The sequence below is a fragment of the Centropristis striata genome, chromosome 21, assembly GCF_030273125.1.
Source record: "Centropristis striata isolate RG_2023a ecotype Rhode Island chromosome 21, C.striata_1.0, whole genome shotgun sequence".
Classification (NCBI taxonomy): Eukaryota; Metazoa; Chordata; class Actinopteri; order Perciformes; family Serranidae; genus Centropristis; species Centropristis striata.
In genome coordinates, this window is record NC_081537.1 from 29,771,897 (window position 1) to 29,792,871 (window position 20,975).

General features: G+C 36.9%; 2 protein-coding genes across 3 annotated transcripts in view; both read right to left on the reverse strand.

The window, feature by feature from the left end:
- Positions 1 to 9,888, reverse strand: part of fdxr (ferredoxin reductase) — a 28,211-nt gene extending 18,323 nt beyond the window's left edge. Inside the window, exons 1-4 of the mRNA XM_059325048.1 lie at positions 9,478 to 9,888; positions 7,686 to 7,783; positions 2,882 to 2,977; positions 38 to 160 (exon numbers count right to left, since the gene is read on the reverse strand). Of these exons, the coding sequence (XP_059181031.1) occupies positions 38 to 160; positions 2,882 to 2,977; positions 7,686 to 7,783; positions 9,478 to 9,556 (396 nt within the window). The 5' untranslated portion in view covers positions 9,557 to 9,888. The remainder of the gene's footprint in view (positions 1 to 37; positions 161 to 2,881; positions 2,978 to 7,685; positions 7,784 to 9,477) is intronic.
- Positions 9,889 to 14,817: 4,929 nt separating this feature from the next.
- LOC131959994 (uncharacterized) lies at positions 14,818 to 20,659 on the reverse strand. 2 transcript variants are annotated; one of them, XM_059325204.1, is made up of 4 exons: positions 20,530 to 20,659; positions 17,624 to 17,986; positions 15,445 to 15,569; positions 14,818 to 15,041 (listed from the first exon to the last, which is right to left on the reverse strand). In XM_059325204.1, the coding sequence occupies exons 1-4, from the start codon at positions 20,603 to 20,605 to the stop codon at positions 15,030 to 15,032; spliced, it is 576 nt and encodes a 191-aa protein (XP_059181187.1). In that variant the 5' UTR covers positions 20,606 to 20,659; the 3' UTR covers positions 14,818 to 15,029. The 2 variants fall into 2 exon arrangements, with proteins under 2 accessions (XP_059181187.1, XP_059181186.1); XM_059325203.1 differs by having other exon boundaries at positions 14,818 to 15,349.
- Between the last annotated feature and the right edge of the window lie 316 nt (positions 20,660 to 20,975).

The window sequence follows — 20,975 nt, forward strand, 5'->3', positions numbered from 1 at the left end:
TACTGGCAATCAGCGCAGTGTGTTTTCATGTTCTTACCAGTATGACTGCATGGTAGGCTTGTTTCAGCTCTCCAACGCTCACATCCTTCCCCACATTCACATTACCATAGAAACTACACCGTGAATGTTTGGCTGTCTGTGTGAATGTGTTGATGACGTTCTGAGGAGAAGAAAAGATCAGAATATATATATATGTTAAAATTAGGTTAATGTATGTTATAAAAAACAAGAGGAAATTGGATACAAAACAACTGCTCCAATTGGTGCCATTAAAATAGATACATGTTTGGGTACATATATATAGATTTTTTTTTTGATTTTTTTTTTAATCTCCTTTACCCCTCTACTTTTCATTTTGAGATACATAACAACTTAAATGACCTTTTTATGTAAACGTGTACTTGTAAATGTGTATAGTGTCTATAGTGACTGATATGTTTTATGTTCAAAATAAGGAAAATCAATAAAAAGAGTTGGAGAAAGAAAAGGCCAAATGAGCTATTACCAGTTCCTGTTTGCCAATGGATGTACAGACAACTATCATTTAATGACTTTGTGACAAATGACATAAAACAGGATGCTTCTTTGGCAGGTTCTGTATGATTTGTGTGTTGGGTAAAAGCATTTGGACTGATGGCGTAGTGAGATGACAGACTGTAATGACATTTTTTACACATAGATATTAGTTCAGCTGTTAAAACCAAACAAATATGTGAACAATAGTTGGACTTAAAGTGGCTTAAAATACGTATTTTGGATTTTAGGAGAAACTGTTTAAGAAGCCAATGCACTTTAGTTTTATTACCAAGCATGTTTCTGGGACATAGCACAGCAAACAACTTTAAGACAATAAGTGGACATATTTGGAAATATTTTTAATTAGAGGGAGAGCTACCAGTTGGACTGTGTTCTGGTAAGAATCTGGCGAGATGATACACATTATGGCTATGATTCGATATGAGTATTTTGCGATTGTGTAAGCAACACTTTATATTGTGATTTTTAACAATGAAAATTTAGGGAAACTGTCATAGTAAAAAGAACACAATATGCATAAAACTGAGTCAAAAAGTTGACTTTTTTTATGCATTTATCACAGAGCCTGCAACATTCAACGTCACACCACTGCTTTTTGTGCAACCAGTGCGATAAGAATCCATTCATGCAAACTATTCATTGAAAAGTTACTGTGTTTTTGAGTATTAATACATTATCACAAAACATAATATCGTAATCTTCAAATGTATTTACACTAGGGATGAGCGTTTGGAAGAACCCTGCCAACTCCATTATCTACAACGTTCATGATCAATTAATAGATTTCTCGCTGCATGCATACATGGGCAAAATAAAAGATGTATTTACAGTACTATGCAAAAGCCTGTTTTGATAATGGATGCTTTTATTTTGAAAGGATGAAAAGAGACTTGATCCTGTCGATCGTGAAACTAAATCAACTGAGATTAAACTGTAAAAGATAATGTCAAGGAGTTCAATGTTTTATCCCCCAAAGAGGCATGAGGTTAGTTTTCACAGTAATCTTCATATTTAAATGTGTTTTGTGTTTAAATAAGTTTTGGATCAAATTAAACCTAGTCATTCATGCTAGCAAGGTTTGATACAGGAAGATAGTTTTGCTCAAATTAATACTGTTGTTTCTGTGTGTTTTAGAATTATTATTGCAATTTTCAGTTTGCAAACTGGAGCTTTATCAACTTAATTCTCAGCTTATTGTCACACGGCTGCAGAACTGAACGCTCAGCGTGCTTCAGTTCAGTGAGAAATGATACGCAGTCATAGATAAAATTAAAATTAAAAAAATACACAGATCGATTAAATTCCATGTGATCGACCAAATTCTTAAAGACCATAAATCAATCATCGATTAATTATCCCCATCCCTAATTTAAACCAGACATGTGCTATATGTGCAGAGCCTTTTGGCAAGAAAGCAAATAAGCGTATTTTTCAAAATGTTGAACTATACCTTTAAGAATTGAGACTGAAAGGCACACATTTCTCCTTGTGTGGGAGCAATCTCTCCTCAACTAACTTGTTTTGTTTTTCACTTTCACTTAAATGCCTGTAGCTACTGTTAATGTGGGAACATTGACGTTGTCATCATCACCATAAATCCATCACACGCCCCCACATTACCTCTTGCTTCACTTTCACTCACTTGCCAAGCTTGATCACTATTGTTCACATGATGCATCCTCTTTGTTTACAATTTTAAGTGATTGTTTATTTTCCATTAAACGTGCCGGGGAATTCTCAGTCAGAAGGGATGGTAGTTTTGGCGAAACCGCCTTGAAAGAATGAAACTTATCTTGCATCACACACTGTTGCCAATACTTCAGTAAACATGTTTGTCCAAGGTGTTGACTTAGTTTCTTTTCTCAATCCAACTGCTGTAACAGACGTGTCTGGCACTGAAAGTACAATTCATCAAAGCTCATAATCAGAGAGGACAAATTAATCATGTGTTAGTCACCCTGCATTACAGCATACCAAAGAACCTGCAGCCTGGCTGTTTTCTGTAACCTGCCTTGTTATTGTACTGCTAATACCCAAACAGTGTCTGTTCTCTAACACAGTGGTTCCCAACCTTTTTCTTGAGGGACCCACATTTTTACCATTGTAAACTTTGGCGACCACCCCCAGTGATTTTTCTATTTAAATAAATGAATAAACGTTAAATGTAGCCCTTATTTAGTTGTTTTTGTTCCACTAATGAATTACATGCTGACTCATCTATATTTAACACATTAGATTTATTACATCCCTTAAAATCAAGAGGGCTTCGCGACCCCCCATGGATCTTTGGCAGCCCCCCCTCTTGGGAATCACTGCTCTAACACATCAATTCAGGAGTAGAGACCTTGACTTCAGGATGATCGGGGGCCACCCCAAACCTGACCAGTCCGAAGGGGACGGGCAGCCGCTCGTAAATGTCCACCTCAACATCTTGACGGGCCTGGGAGGACAAATAGGAAAGAAAGGCACAACATGTAAAACAGTTTCATTTCAGTTGTTGGAAATGTGAAATCAGTGGAAAGACTGCAAGCTTTTAAAAACTTTCGAAAATGCACATAACAGTTGGCTTGCAAAAGTATTCATCCCCCTTGGATGTTTCACCCTTTGTTGCTGTTACACATGAAATCATGGTCGATATAATTTGGCCTTTTAAAAAGTAGTAGTGATTGACAGCCAAGCAAAGTTCGGTTGGAGGTTGGGGTGGCGGACGGTTCGAACAAGATTTTTCCCAAGGAAAGCGGCGTTTGTGTCCTGTGTGAAAACAAAAGTAAACCATTTTTAACTTAAGTAATGTTCTTTACGTGAGTTATGTGAATCACGTATTTGAACGTAATTTACGTTCAAAAGCGTAAATTTTATTTATCACCCAGTTTGTCCTATTTCATGATCCTGGGCGCTACCTCATCCCTGTCGGTCTGGGGAGAGCCCTGAACTGCCACATGCTTCCTCCGATACATGCGGAATTAGCAGACAGCTTCTTGACACCTGACAGGGAATCGAACCCAGGACCTTCTAGCTGTGAGGCGAGAGCGCTACCTGCTGATGATGGTATCCATCCATTTGTATCAATCTCCTGACTTCAATGATCTTTTCTCTGAGTTGCTAGGAGTTTTCTTTTGTCTTCAGGATGTTATTGTAGCAGGAATAGTGATGAACCAGAAACTGGAGCTCCCAGACACATGTTTTTATACACTTGACACACATCAACTGTACTCAGCTGATCTGATATATTTTTTTAATTAATTGATACTATTTTGTAAAAAAATCTGTTTTCACCTTTTTAAAAAGGCCAAATTATTTTGACCATTTCATGTGTAAAAGCAACAAAAGGGTGAAACATCCAAGGGGGATGAATACTTTTGCAAGCCACTGTAGTTAATGAGCTAAATGGGAGATGAAAACCTTTTCCGAATAAGTTCTGATGTAGCAACCATTTAACTCTTGACTGATTAGCTGTTTCTGCTCTTATAAGTTGACCAATTCAATCTCATTCTCGAAGAAATATTTTCTCTCATGGGTGGCCAAAATTGTCCGATTAGGAACCTGTTTATTATTTTTTCTTTCATGCCCAATCTCGTCTTCTTCTCCTGTTTACTGATGGATTAGCCAACAGCAACACATTACACTGCCACCTTCTGACCAAAGAACGTTTATGCAGCTTTGTTTATTTGCTCTAAACCAGTTGATGGAAACGTCCCTAATTCGCATTTGCTTTACTGCAACATTTCAAAATTTTGCAATTTCAATTTAAAGGAAACATGGCTACTATGACCCTTTTGCTGAGTTACAGAATGTCACATCTTATTCTTAGCTAAGCTAGTGAGAGTGGCTCTGTGAATGGCAATGTTGGTTCACCACGTCAGTTTGGACTGAAATATCTTAACGTGTTTATTTTGTGTTTCAAGTATTAAACACGTAAAAACTAGGGCCGGGACTTTAACGCGTTAATTAAGATTAATTAATTACACAAAAATATCGTATGAAACTAAAAGAGGTCAGGAAGCCATTTTCATAACACTGGTCTAAATAACACTTAAGTTAGGCTAATTTAGACTGTTCATTACGATTCTAAAATATTTTGCCTTGTTTTATTATATGTTCCTTTAATAAAACCTTGAGATACCACAAGAGAAAACATCAAAGTCTCTCAGCTGCATTAACATGGCTGGGAACATAAAAACCCACACTAGCTCATGCTTTTGAATAAAGATGTATAATGAGATCGATGTGTACTTTGTACCAGCCTGGTGACTCAAAAAAAGACCTCAGTCTATACAAAGAGCTCAGTTACTAATTTCCTGTCCTACTTGTACCATGCCTGTGTGGTTATAAGTATCAGCAAGAAATGAAAGCTAGAGTAAACAGGGGTTTTTGTGAGGGTGCGGCAGTCAGGAGGTGCAGTCCTTAATCTCTGTTTTGGGCCTGTAGGCTAAAATGTTGAAAGTGCAAGCAAACAATATTTTGTGCCAAAATCAAACACCTTTTTATCTGGAATTAGCCTGGCTGACACCAGACTAATCTCAAATGAGATCTAGCCATGAGGTTTTGAGACATGTCTATGGTGAAACCAAAGAGGAATTTCCACTCAGTGGATAATAAAGTTTTCGTATTCGTATCCTCCAGAGCCGTTTATTGGGCGCTAAGAATATCTATCAAAAGCGTCTGTAGGTAGCTCTTAGCCAATCAGATCAGTTATACCAGATGACGTAGTAGAGCAACAGAAATGGATGTTTGTTGTGTGTGTCTGTGAGAGTGTTGCTTGCTGCTTTGCTTCTCCAGTTCTCGCTTTCTGCAAGATTATTTATTTTCATGCTTTATTCCCCCTCATGTCATTCAGCCACACACATCCACTGATTTTATGGGCAATAAACAAGCTGCTGCAGGTCTCTGGGGGCTCCGCTGTCCCCCGGCTAATAGCACCGCTAGCGGCTAATAGCCCCGCTACTGTAACGCCGGTGATCTCGCTACGAGCTAAGAAACCTCCCTGGTTGCCAGACTGCCTGGAGGTTCGAAATGAAATTCGAGCGTGCAAGGCAGTATGGGTATACCCAGGCTAATCTGGAACATCAAAACATCAGAATTTTCCGACAGGATCTTTACTTTTTGAGTGGTCAAGCTCAAATGTCTCAGAATTGACTGATTTAATGTGCACTGTTTTTGCAGCTGTTAAAAATATAACATGTGGAATGTATCAGTTCAAAGTTGTCTTCTCCTCCCGACTTCACGAACACAGGCGTGGTCGAGCGAGCTCAACATCAGTGAAGAGAGGGAACGGCAATATCAAGAAAATGCGATCAATCCAGGAATGAAACACTGTTTTTTGATTGTTTCACAACAGTTTATGTCTAAAGCATAAATAAACACCCTCACACCTCTAAATGGTAAATGGGGTGCACTTATATAGGGCTTTTATCCAAAGCGATTTACACTAAACCAGTGATTCCCAACAGGGGGAATTGTGTGAATAAAAGCTTTCGCTATGTGTGTATGTATCTGTGTGTCAGTCAAATCTACACACTGACTGACAAAGCACCATACTGTGACCGCATTAGAGGACAGAGACAAGGGTAAACACACGGCCACATGTCCAACTCTGTCTCTTTATGTCAGCGGTTCTCAACCTTGGGGTCGGGACCCCAATTGGGGTCGTGAGATGATTTCTGGGGGTCGCCAAATCATTTTGGAAGTCAGCTCTGTCTCCACTGTGTTAAAGTGTTCATGTGTTAATGTGTTTAAGTCTTTTTGGTCACTTAATGTATCTTTTTTTGGTCATTTTGTGTCTTTTTTTGACCATTTTGTGTCTTTTTTTTTTTTTATCATTTTGTGGTCAATTTGTGTCTTTTTTGGTCATTTTGTTTCCTTTTTTTGGTCATTTTGTTTCTTTTTGTGGCCATTTTGTGTCTTTTTTTGTTTCTTTTTGTGGCCATTTTGTGTCTTTTTTTGTCTTTTTGTGGTCATTTTGTTTCTTTTCTGGGTGATCTGAACTGTGTGTGTGAGATTCTGTTCAGTGAGCGGGGGTCGCAGACAACATGCATGTTAAATTGGGGGTTGCGACTCGAAAAGGTTGAGAACTACTGCTTTATATAATACAAATGAGATTGTCCTTTGTGCAGTGTGTCAGTGTTTAATGCTAAGGGGCCAGACAAAGAAGCCCTATTTGATGACCAGGTAATGAGTAGCAACAGCAAGGCTCTTTGCTGATGCTAAAATAATAAGAGAAAATACAGGCAGACAACAGGGTCTCTACTGATCCAGACACCGCCACACACTCCTAGTGGGACACAAGGTTATTATAGTTAACGAAAACTGATGAAATTATGCAAACTAGAAATGAAAAAACATTTTCGTTAACTGAAATAAAAATAAAAACGAGTTTTAAAAAAAAACGATAACTATCTGAAACTTTATTTTTTGGTTACAAAACTAACTAAATCTAACTAACATTATAGTGAAAATGTCCTTAGTTTTCGTCTTTGTGAACTTTTTTTATAGGTAAACCTTTTGGTTGATATGAAATCTATTTCATTTATCTTATGACTTAATAAACTTATTGGGGCTGAGATGGATCAGACAAAGGAAATAAAGGAAACATTTATTGTGACTTTTTTGAATCTGGCACCCAACAAATACCCCCATTACAAAACAACTAAAACTAATAAAAACTAAACTAAAACTAAGCATTTTCCAAAAAATAAAAACTAACCAAAACTAGCAAACTCACTCTAAAAACTAATTAAAACTAACTGAATTTGAAAACAAAAATCATAACGAAATTCAAACTAAAACTAATGATAAATCCCAAACTATTATAACCTTGGAGGGACATTAATTATAATTGAGGTAGGTTGTTTTCATACATAAACACAATAATGACAATAATACTGTCCAACATTGTGGTTTTGAAATAGCAAAAATAGTTAATTAAATCAGTCAAATAAGATTTGGGCAGATTAAGAAGATATATTATTATTTATTTATTTTATTTTGCAATAAAATATTTAAGTTGTTCCAGGCACAAAAATGCTCATTTGACTTTGGGATGCCAGAAACATAACCAGAATAATATCTCAAGATAAAATGACATAACCTTTATCCATATTACACAATCTTAATGGCCTTGTGTACTACATTACTCGAACAGGAAATACCTTGATCAAATGCTGTGCTGTGTAGAAACCTGCTGGCCCGCCTCCAACAATACACACTTTTGGGGTACAAGAGGAAAAAGGTGCCTTCCCATTTATACCTGCAGAATCAGTGAAGCACAAAATCCTCTTTAGAATTGTAGAAAACGACCACCTGTTTACCACAGAACAATGTTATATATTACACATTTTGTTGATGATTGCAAGAAAAATTATTACTATAAATTGGATGAAGAAAGACCCCCCCATGATCACATGGTTACAGAAAGTAAAACATGTTTACATGATGGAATATATGACTGCCCAATTACAGCTAAAAGTACCTGTTTTTATGAGAAGGTGGGCCCCAGTTACAGACTACATTGCTTAAGACTCTTATACACTATTATTATCTAAATTATCCCTTTTTATTTATTTATTATTATTTATTTTTTTGGGGGGGAATACAGAACCAGATAAAATATGTGTAATACCCTCTACAGTGCCATTTGTGTGACAGATGAGACCCAATCTCAAGATGTTTTGATTTGTTTTCCTTTGTGATGTTAATTGTCTGTAAATGTGCAGTCATGATTAGTGCACAACAGCCAGGGAAAGGTTAGGACAGTGGTTCTCAACCTTTTTTCAGTGATGTACCCCCTGTGAAATACTTTTTTCAGCCAAGTACCCCCTAACCAGGGCAAAGCATTTTTGGTTAAAAAAAAAAAAAAAGACTTAAAAACAGAGCGCTGTGCCATCAGTGTCTGATTTATTAAACTTTGGAACTGATAAACACATACAAAATTCAGAAATTTGAAATAAAAAACTATTTCAAACATTTTAAATGTTAATAACCCATGTCTAAATTTATTGCTAATACTTCTCATCACTAAAATGTAGTGATTCAAACTAATGTAGTAAAAACAGTGAACATATAAGCATTTAAAACTATAACTGCTACGCTTCAACCGCGAGTTTTCTAGTGATTGACAGGTGATGCCAGGTGGCATATGACAGGTTGGGTCCAACCATCCTGGTAGGGGGGACACTCTGGGTTTTTAGGAGAATTAAATTGAATAGCCTACTGAATACAAAATTCATTTTATGAACTTAAACTTATATTTTTCTAAAATATTTATTAATAATTATTTTTGAAAGGATTTTTGCATGAATGATACTTTTTAAATGTATATTTTAAAATCTCACGTACCCCCTGGAGTGCCTTCACGTACCCCCAGGGGTACGCCTACCCCCATTTGAGAACCACTGGGTTAGGATACCACTCTTCATTGGGAATAACGGTGTTTAATATTGTATTTTACTAAGACAAATGCATTGGGTGTTATGCCGAATTGCTGAGTGACGTCACTTCATTAGAGGTGTCACATATTTTCAAACTAGTATGTAACATTGAACTCAAAAGAAGAAAATGCAGGCACTCTGGTGGATTGACTAAAGTTAAAAACCCTTTATTTTACATGGGTTACATTTAAAAACATCCTGAGGAAGCTGCAAGCTGACACGCGTTGGTGTTTTTAGATGTAACCCATGTAAAATAAAGGGTTTTTAACTTTTGTCAATCCACCAGAGTGCCTGCATTTTATTCTTTTCAGTTCAAGGTTTACCCATTGCAAGAGCGCCGGTGCATTCAGGGACACCAGTAGCGCTCCTGTTATTCTGTTTTTTGAGTATGTAACATTGTCAAAATGAAACTTAGACACATGATAATTGAGTCAGTTTTGTAGCGGGTTTGGAGCGTGTTGCTGACACTGACAGTATTATTGTATTGAACATATGAATCATTAAACAGTCTCACCATCATGAAGCCGACTTATCCGGATTCTTCTTCCTGAAGTCCACTTCAACCCGGATAACAGCATTTTATGACCGCTCATCTTCCTCCCAGATTACAGACAGGCTAAAGCAATGAATAGTTAAATTCACTGTAGTGTTTTCCTTTTATTTGCTAACCAGCTCCACATTACTGCCTGTGCCTCGAGCTGTGGACAGTGACTGTGGACTGAGAGGTGAGACACGTTTATCTCTCCTGCTAGTTTAACAGGCGCTGTGTTCTCAACTAGCCAGCAGTTAGCTGCATTTACACATTCCGACCCGTGTAAATATTAACTTTATCACATAGTTAGTGTTCTAATCAAAACAGACTGTTTTCAAGGTTGCACCTTACGGGTGTTACACTCCCATCAGTCCGAGGGACAACGGCAATCCAGTACAAGGTTCCACTTTTTGAATCCTTTTCATCCTGCCTGTATACACCACTTAAAAATGTTTAAATGCCATGTTGGTATTTTTTTTCCCAGCACAACCTCACCTATATAACCTAATAATAATATTTTTTTTTATTCTGACTTAATGCATCAACATTTTGAACCAAAAAGAAAACAAAGAAAAACCAACATAAATGTGATCTTGTGATTGTGTGTGATCCTGTCATCCAACTCTGGTTTTTATTCTAGTGGGACTTTTATTTGTGTGTTGTGTGTTTAGCATAACAATTTTAGTATTTTTTTGTCTTTGTAAGTCAATTTGTGTTGTGTTTGTGTCTTTTTGTGTCTTTTTTGGTCATTTTGTGTGTTTTATAGTCATTTCGTGTCTTCTGTGGGGTTTTTTGGGTCATTTTGTCTTCTCATTTGTTTCTTTTTTAGTCATTTTGTGTCTTTTTTTGATCATTTTGTGACTCCAGAGGGTTAATGTTTAGTAAGTAAAAGCTGACAAATCTGAACTCGTGGTGGAAATAATTTGAGCGTAGGATAAAAATTATAATTCATTATGATTGAGTGAGTTTAGGTTTAAACCAGATGCTACTGAAAATAAAATAAATTCTTAAACATAGGGACAGTAGCATAAGGGCTAAAGTTTCATCCAGAATGACAGACTGCACCTTTAAGGAAAAAAATGGTTTCCTTGTTTTTCTGAATGACCAAAACTATTTATTCATAAATCAAAAAAAGTTGTCATTAAAAAAAAGCCTGCTGGAGGTGTCTTGTTCATTTTCCCATGAAAACATATCATGTTGAAACCTGGAGGACCCTCAGGTCTTCTGGGAGTGGCCTCTTAATAAAACCAAAAGTAAGAACTAAAACCCACAGTGAGGCGTCGTTTTCTCACTGTGGTCCACGTTTGTGGAACAGCCTCCTGAAGACCTGAGAGCATCAGAGACTGTTCATATTTTTAAGAGCAAACTGAAGACTTCTGCTCATGCAACCTAGTGTTATAACATCTCCTCTTTTATTTATTTATTAGCTACTTTTCATTAGTCTATATATATATATATATATATAGACTAATAAATAAAAAGTACATATATATACAATAAAGTATATATATATATATATATATACAATAAAGTATATATATATATATATATACAATAAAAAGTAAAAAAAAGCTAGATAAAAAAGATATAAAAAACAATAACAAACAAGAATACAATATATAATTAATTAAGAAGTAGAGCATGATAATACATAAATATATATTTATATATATGTATGTATATATATATATCATCATGCTCTACTTCTTAATTACTTATATATTGTTTTCTTGTTTGTTATTGTTTTTTATATCTTTTTTTATCTAGCTTTTAAAAAAACCTTTTTATTGTATATATATATATATATATATATATATATATATATATATATATATATATATATTATCATGCCCTACTTCTTAATTAATTATATAGTGTTTTCATGTTTGTTATTGTTTTTTATATCTTTTTTATCTAGCTTTTTTTTTTACTTTTTATTTGGTATTATTATTTACTTTTATTTTTTTAATCTTATCTTATTTTATTTTATTTTATCTTACCTCACTTTATTTTTTATCTAATTCATTTCTAAGCTGCCTCCAGTGTTTCCTCACTGCTCCATGTTGATGTTTGGAGCTTCCTCAGTTTGTGCTTGCATCTCTCTTGTATGAAAAGTGCTATACAAATAAAGTCTCGTTGATTGATGTTAATGTAGAAAAACACCAGATTTATTCCCAATGGAAACTTTTCTCAGAATTCTAATATAATCTACAAAAAAACCCAACAGATTTTTATTCTAGTGAATGCATTTTACTTTCATAGGTGAACACCCTCTCTGTCTGACTCAGCAGCTGTAAGTACTTTATCTGTACAGAGTGTATGTGTTGCCTCCACAAGTTGATTTAGAGGACACTGCAGGCTCTGTTTCCGTGAACCATGGTTGCAGTCATGTGCACTCTGCCAAGAGCAGAGTGTAGTGAAACACACCTTGGTAATTTTGTGGTCAGTTGTCACATTTGTGGCACACTTAGACGTGGTGCCAGATCACAGAGAACAGTCCGGAGGGAGTTATAAGTGTTTGCAGTATAGAGTCCTCATACTCACACACAAAATAGGCACATATCACACATCATTCAACTTAAGGCAGTGGGAGTTAAGAAATGGCAAGTTAAATAAAAATAAAAAAAATTAAAAAATGAAATGAAATGAAATGAAATTAAAAATTATTAAAAGTTCTTACAGGTCCAGACTATACTTAGATATTGATGTGAACTAAAATACGAATGGCAAAAAAAAAAGAAGACAAAAACAAACAAACAAAATAAAACAAAACTTGTTTAGGTTGTAAAAACATAGATACATGTTAAATGTATATATAGAAATAGTAAATACACACAGAAAAGCAACAACTAATCAATAAATTATATATTTTTAATTATCATTACTTTTTTCTGTTTTGTGATAAACTGCTTTCAATGCATCTGTCTCCACAAACCTGTTATTGTGCAGAAGAAATGTTTTCGACCTTCAAATCAAAACAACACGTTTGATGTGCTCATGGGTAGGGAGGTTTCTGTGGTTACAGTCTGGTGCTGGTTGCACGACATGTAACCTGCGGATCTGTTGTGAAAAATTGTGGCAACAGTGACATCATGACCCCAGCTAGAGACTGCAGATGGAACAAATACCTGCAGACATTAGGTGGCTGTAAAGAGACCGTCCGTGTGAAGAAAGGCCTTCTCTATACAGCAGTAGTAATAATTGTGTGACAGACAGAGCTTTATTCTGTATTCTGCCCAGGCGGCAATCTCCGTGCCTGAGCATGGAAGCCACCAGGAAGTGCATAAAGCCTGCAATTCACCGAAAATTCCAGTAGGGGGTGCTAAGTTTGGCTGCAAAAGAAATCTGCCCATTCATTTCAGTGCTAAATTTGAAAACTTCTCACTTGATTTATAACCTCAGAAAAAATTTTCAGGGACAACATTATGGTCTCAATCGCTAGTAAAAAATCTTCTTCAAGACAATTTGATGTCAATAGTTCTAATAATGGCCCCATTTAGAAGAAAATAGAAGATAAAGAATCGTATGATTTGGGGCGTTTCTAGCTTTGATTGACAGGTCACTGACATGGCGAGCCGTCACCAGGAGAGAAGCAGAGCGTATCCACGGCAACGTGTCAATAAAGTTATATATAACGTTATATAGATAGAAAAGAGGACATTTAGCGGTTTGGTCTCATAACTTTGACCCTTTCACACTATATTTTCACTTAATGACAGTTTATTTGAACGTTTTGTTCATTAAAAATGTCTTGTTCAGTGTTTGGTTGGACTAACAGACACTCCAAGGAGTCGCTGCTCAGTTTTCTGAGGTAAGAAATATACATTTTGTTTTTGTTTTTTTGCTAGCCAAAACTAACATCCCAGTTAATGCTCCAGTTAATACTAACATGAATTAGCAGCGGCTTCTCTCAGTCGAGTTGCCGGTGTAGAGAGGCTGTAGTCAGTGTCGTCAGATCCCTCGCGCTCCGCCACAGTCCAATTATGGTCTGCTCCGTGTATCGGAAACATGATGGCGACGCAAGATGGCGACGAGTGTAACGCTGAACTCGAGGCTTCCAACGGGCAGTCCACAAACCAATGGGTGACGTCACAGTGACTACGTCCATTATTTATATACAGTCTATGATTCTGCCTAGCTGGCATTGGTGCCATAACAATTGGTTAAAAAAACAGCATTATTATAATTAAATGACATATATTACCAAACTAATTCATGTACTTTAGGTTACAAGGGTAACCCTAGTTCTCTGATATACAGAGCAAGGGATGAAAGAGAACAGCACTTGCCATCTCAGAAATCCCTCCATCAAATGGAAAGTTTTCAAATCGAAATGATCAAAAAGAACCGAACAGATTTTTTAGCATGTTAGCGGTGTTCCTATTCATCATTGATTATCGACTTAGCTTCTATAAACACTTCAAAGTTGATAATACGGCTGACCACTTTTTTAAAGTTAATTACCTCTTTTCCACTATGGGAACTGCCACTGATTGACAGCTTGCATTACCAAATAAATATAATATCATATCATAATAAGAGGTGTAGGGGTGCTTATTTGTTCTATAGACATTAACCGCTGTGAAACAATCAGAAAACAGTGTTTAATTCCTGGATTGTTTGCATTTTCTTGCTATCGCCGTTCCCTCTCTTCACTGATGTTGAGCTCACTCAACCACGGCAGCACTCTCTCTGTGCTCGTGAAATTGGGACAACTTTTAACCAATAAATTCCATGTTATATTTTTTACCAGCTGCAATACAGTGCACATTAAAGCAGTTAATTCTGAGACATTTGAGCTTGACCCCTCATCAGCTGGCATTACTGGGGCAGCTGCGGCTCAGTTGGTAGAGCGGGTTGCCCACCGATCGGAGGGTTGGTGGTTCGATCCCCGACCATGGCAGCCTCCATGTCAAAGTATCCTTGAGCAAGATACTGAACCCCAAATTGCCCCCAATGCCGCGTTCATCGGTGTGTGAATGAATTCCCAATGGTGGCAGGTGGCACCGTTTAGGGTAGCCTCTGCCACCAGTATGAATGTGTGTGTGAAAGGGTGAATGAGCGCAGTCTGTAGTGTAAAGCGCTTTGAGTGGCCGCAAAACGAATAGAAAAGTGCCATATAAGTGCAGGTCCATCACCATTTACTGTGAAAGTAAGTTGATGCGACGATGCAAATTAATCATATGTAAATGCTTTCTTGAGGTGGACTTTCTTTTCTTCTAGGATAAGGATGCATTTATAATTTTTCAATGTTATCATTTTGAGTCTCTATAAAGAAACAGTAACATTGGAAAAAGTTTATATTTAATGTACATATCAATTCAGACAGAAACTGTGGTTCACATTCAAAAGAACACTATTTATAAGACACAAAGGAAACATATAAAATAAGCATGCTGCAAATGTCAACAAAGCAAGCTCACATGTAATGGAACATATAGAAAAACAAAAATGCTTGCTCTGCAGTTTTTAATCACCGACACTGTTCACACGCATCACACCTGTACACCTCACATCAGCCAGGATGTGGTAGCTCAGTCACTTTTCTGCAAACAAAACACTAAATTGAATATAAAAGGAAATGGAAAGCAGAGCAAGAAGTGAGACATCTTTGCTGAGCTGAGCTGCTGACTCAAAAGATATCTGATCTTTGTGATAACCCTTGGTGTGATAAATCTTTTTTTTTTTTTTCATGCATTGTTTCTTAGCACTACAGAATGCCCCTGAAGTCCAAAGGATTTGTAGACGTGATTAAGTAGGGATAATGTTGAACTTCCTGTTGAGCACAGACATGCTGGGGCCTATTGGGTCTGGGTGGATTGACTGCTCTGGCTGGTTTGAAGTGCTTTCTAAACTGTAGAAACACAAAGAAATAAATTGATTGGAACATCATGGCACTGTAATTATGTACTTATGAAAGCAGGTTTATCAGCTAACTGCAGTACTTACACGTTTGCATCTCCAAATCAGTGCTCCAAGGCAGAGGATCAAAATGACAGTGAATGATGTCACACACAAGGCAATCAAGACGAGATCCACAATGTGGATGCCGCATTGTTCCTGGGGATCTCTCTCTGTGAGGGAAATGTGGCAAAAGAAAAAAGTTAAACAAAGACAAAACACTAAGATTTTTTTAAAATATAATTGTATATCTGTGTCCATGTTTGAACACAAAAGACTCTTTCAACAAGTCCGCCAAACCATAGGACCACATATGTGTCTGTTTGTTCCTATTGTTTCCTAAATGAGTGCTCTACTGGAAACATAATGGTCACAGTTTTAAACATGTGGTTAAAGCTGTAAAATGGTCTCTGTTTGGTTAGTTTTAGGCAACAAAACTACATGGTTACTTTTTTGGGGGGAAAAAACATGGTTAAGCTTTAGAAACATAGTTTGGGGTAAAATAACTTCTGAGCTATTTAAGAAAGTTACAGAGGTTACAGTAGTTATGTATGTTATGATGTGATGTGTTGTTAAATTACATTTATAACTTAAAATAACAATTTTGACCTTTAGCTATCACATCCTCTGTTGTTACCTCTTGTGTAAAACTCCTTTACGATTAGGCGAGAGAAGTAACATTGGTTAAGGTTCAGATAGAAATATCAGGGCAATCCAATCAGAGGCGGAGTAGGGCATGTCATGCCCCAAGTTAATCTGATTACAACGATAATGTGACACAAGACGAAATCTTTCTATCTATAACCCTTTTAGACTCATGGAACCCCATTTCCCCTTTGACCCAAATTATCATTACTGTGATCAAGAGAGGGTACTAGTTAATGATAAATGTAAAAATGGGTAGGAATCAGGCAGCAACCTCCGACCCAGAAAAGTGAAGCCAATGCAGAAGTGCCTAAAACCTGCATTCTTTCCACTGGCCTGCAGGGGGCGAGTCCACTGGTTGCAAAAAGAAATCAACATGTATGTAAGTCAATGAGACAATTACCGTACTTTTCACCTGATTAAATACCTCAATAAACATTTTCCTAATCAGTTTATGATCTCAAATGCTAGTTTCAAGTCTTCTTCAGTACAGCATGATGTCCATTTTGTAAAATATGGTCCCATTTTCAAGTAGCAGAGAGGATAACATAGGGTATACTTTAGGGCAGGGCTACCTTATGATTTACTTTGACCATTTCACAATGTATTATTTGGTGTTTAATTGGTCTAAATGACACTCTACAACTGTCCTGTACTAACCATAGACTGGACGAAGTGACCATGACGTCATCCATTGGTTTGTGGCCCGTTGGACACATCGAGTTCAGCATTACACTCGTCACCATCTTGCGTCGCCATCTTGTTTCCGATACGCGGAGCAGACCATATCTGCCTACACGCCTCTCTACACCTCAACCTGACTGAGAGAAGCCGCTGCTAATTAATTTTAGCATTAACTGGAGCATTAACTGGGATGTTAGTTTTGGCTAGCAACAAACAAAAACAAAATGTACGTTACTGACCTCAGAAAACTGAGCAGCAACTCCTTGGAGTGTCTGTTAGTCCAACCAAACGCTGAACAAGACATTTTTACTGAACAAAACGTTCAAATAAACTGTCATTAAGTGAAAATACAGTGAAAGGGTCAAAGTTATGAGACCAAACCGCTAAACGTACCCTTTTCTATAACGTTTTATATAACTTTATTGACACGTTGCCGTGGATACGCATTGCTCTGCTTCTCTCCTGATGACGGCTCGCCTTGTTAGTGACCTGTCAATCAAAGCTAGCCACGCCCCAAATCATAAGATTCTTTATCTTCTATTTTCTTCTAAATGGGGCCATTATTAGAACTATTAACATCTTGAGACCATAGTGTTGTCCTGATTTTTTTTTTCTGAGGTAGTAAATCAAGTGAAAAGTTTTTCAAATTTTGCACTGAAATGAATGGGCAGATTTTTTTTTTGCAGCCAAACTTAGCGCCCCCTGCTGGAATTTTCGGTAGAATGCAGCTTAAGGCACTTCCTGGTTGGCCTCCATGCTCAGACATGGAGGTTGCCACCTGGTACTAACCAACTAAAGCCTTCAAAACCAATGGGTTCTGTCAGAGTGACTGAACAGGGTTATACTCTGTACAAACAACATATGGGGGAGTTTTTTGGAAGAGAATAATTCTATTCACCTCTGACAATGATTTTGGTGCCTTTGCTGGGCATGGTTTCAACCGTCTTCGTCTCTGTCCTGAAGTGTTTCCAGCTGCAGTAGTACAAGTCTGTGTCCTCCTGCCACAGTAGAGACAGCCGCAAGGTGAACCCATGGCCCTTCCTGATCTGATGATTTACTACGTGAATTCGGCCAACAAATTCTGCAGCTGTTGTATTTTTGGTCACTCGTCCGTTGCTCAAGGACAAGTACAAAAGTTCCCTTTCGCCATTGAAACGTCTGTACAGGACAAAGCCCAACGGGTCAGGCAATGATGTGGTGCATGTGATCTCAGCGGCTGAGTTGGTTCTCATTAGAGAGATGGACAAGGGGTCTTGAGAAACTGTGAGGGAGAGAAGGACTGTTACTAATTTACTTCACCTGAACTCTTCATCGACAGAGATAACAATACCATTAGCAAGCCACAATTTGTAATGATCATTTCAGTGTAAAGGGAATTCATAAAGAGGACGAATGCATGGTTTCAGACAATGGGCCTCATTCACGAACCGTTCTTAATAACAAATTTGTTCTTAAGTCCTTCTTACGAAGATTTTACGAAGATTGTGGCATTCATGAATGTTTTTCTTATCCAGGGTTTTTGTTAGGTAAGAACAAATCCTAGGAACACTCAGGAGTACTCCTAAGCACATTTCAGTGCTGACATGTTGGCATGCTTGTGTTGTCTTCTTTTGTTAAGTTAAAAAAAATACATAACAGTGAAATTTATGTCATATTTATGTATTTATTTATTAATTTCATTTTTTTTTTCATTTTTCATTTTAATTTAATTAAATATGCCAACGCTTTAACATGAATCAAGTAAATTGGAAATCATATATATATATATATATATATTTACGAGGAGATGGCGTTCATCAATTTAAGAACACGGCTGCACTGCAAAAAAAGAAAAGTTGGGTGAACTCAAAATTTCAAGGCAACAAACTTCGATAAAATTTTAAGTTTGACAATTAAACTAAATATTTTAAGTTTTGTTTTTTACTTTGCTCAACTCTGAATTCAGATTTTTGTCAACTCAACTGTAAGTTGTACTAACTTATAATTTTACATTGTAATAACTAATGTTGCGACCACAATTTTGTGTTAGCATTGATACGCTAATGGCTACTCTCATAGCTGTAACAAGCAGCGCCGTTAGCATCAGTTAGCCGCTAGCATCAGTTAGCCGCTAGCACCAGTTAGCCGCTAGCATCAGCTAGCCGCTAGCTTTCGCTAATGACCGAATTTCACAACAAAGAAATAAGAGTTAGCAGAACTATTGTCCCTTGTTGTGAACCCCAACTTAAAGATATAAGTAACAACAACTCACCAACTTGTTTTTGAGCAGACAACTGGCTTCCTTTGTTGTGCTAACTTACATTAATACCCTAAATATCAATAATTTATATTTCCAAGTTAAACCAACTTAAATCACTGTTTTAGGCCAAAAAATACAAGTTGGCTTTTTTGCAGTGTGCGAACAATTCAGCCGCTTAAGAACACGTTGATGAATCTGACGTAGGGTCTTCTTAGAAATCTTCTTAAGAAGGACTTAAGAAAGAATCTAAGAAGATTCGTAAGAAGATATTGGTGAATGAGGCCCAATGTTACAGAGCTCCTAGGTACAACTTTGAGGTATTTTGACTTTTCTTGAGTACTGTGTTTCTATTTTAGGCACAGTTTGATTACTGAACTAGCCTCCCAAGACGAGTGGCCAAAGTTTCAGCATCAGCAAGTACCAAAATGTTACTAAAAGAAACACCTACCAACAAGAAAAATGATCAAAAATCACTACAAAAAATCAGAAAACAGCTACAAAAAACACAAATGGACTACAAAGAGACACACACAACTACAAAGAGATACAAAACAAATGCAAGGGATCACAAAGAGACTCACAACAACTATGAAAAGGAGCCACAAAGACACACAATGACTACAGAGAGATACAAGGCAACTTCAAAGAGACTACAATATGCAATATACAATATAAGATTACTTCAAGAAAGACAAAAAGAATAACAAAATGACACAAAACAACTACAAAGAGTCACACAATTACCACATGGCTAGAAGGCTATAAAATGTGTGTGTGTTGCTCTTATGCAGCAGGTTTTATGGGGCCTGCATGTCTGTGCCTTCTCTAATTGGTTAAAATGACTTTTTAGATTGATATTGTACATAGATAAAAAGGACTATAAGCTCATGAATACAGTGCTTTATTAAAGATTAAACCAGTAGTTTCTAAACAGTATAAGTTTGCGATTTGTTTCATATATATCATTGTCACATTTCAGATGTCTATTAGTTGTTAGCACTTCCACCAAGTCTTATTTTGTTCAATGTAAGTTATTGTTTAAGACCCAAAGAGACTTTGTTGTCCTATATTTTAAAAAATGCTTCAGAATTACAGAAAAGTCCTAGAAGTTAATTTATGTACAAAATGTTGACTTTTCTTCTTTTCTGCAACATTGATCATCTTATAACCGCCCAGATTTAACGTGTGACCACCTGGAGGGGGCCCACCTCTGAGGTGACACCTACAAAAATGACTACTGTAATAACTGTATATAAAGTAGCTAAAGTCATCTTAATTTTTCCAGGTACAAGAGTTAAATACTAAAAGGACATTTGATGCTTGCTGATAAAATTCCTTTGAATTAAATGGGATCTCGAATGAATGAATGAACAATTTACTTGTTCTGTACTTAAATAAGAAATCAATAAAGAGTCATCTTTCCAACACTGCTTTCAGATGCACTGCAGAATGAAGCTGCAACAAACAGGAAAAGATGACTCAGGCTCACCTTTCAAACATCTTCATCGCTTTGGATGTTAAACTAAAACCTTATGCATTTGTTGATCTCTTTTACACACACTCACCTGTCCAGGAGCTGAGCAATACTTCAGCAGGCATGCAGAGTAATCCCAACACACAGTTCCACAAGTGAGCCTTCATCCTGCAAGATGGGCTGCAGGCCGAGTACCACAGACTGACTGACAGGCTGACTGACAGATGACTGAATGCTTAAAAGGGAAGTGTGGTGTACAGAGGAAGTGTGAAATAACTTGTTACTTGGTGTCTACCAGCCGTGTGTTTGTGTGTGTGTATGTTTGTGTGTGTGTGTGTGTGTGTTCTTGTACTTCCTACATAGTGAGGACCGCCACACGTTTTTAACCAACAGAGTGAGGACATTTTTGCAAAGTGAGGACATTTCGGCCGGTCCTCACTTCTTTAAAGGCTTTTTTTGAGATTTCAGACTGTTTTAAGGGTTAAAGGTTACATGCTAATGATAATTAACTGAAACTGTATTGTGTTGTTACAAAAC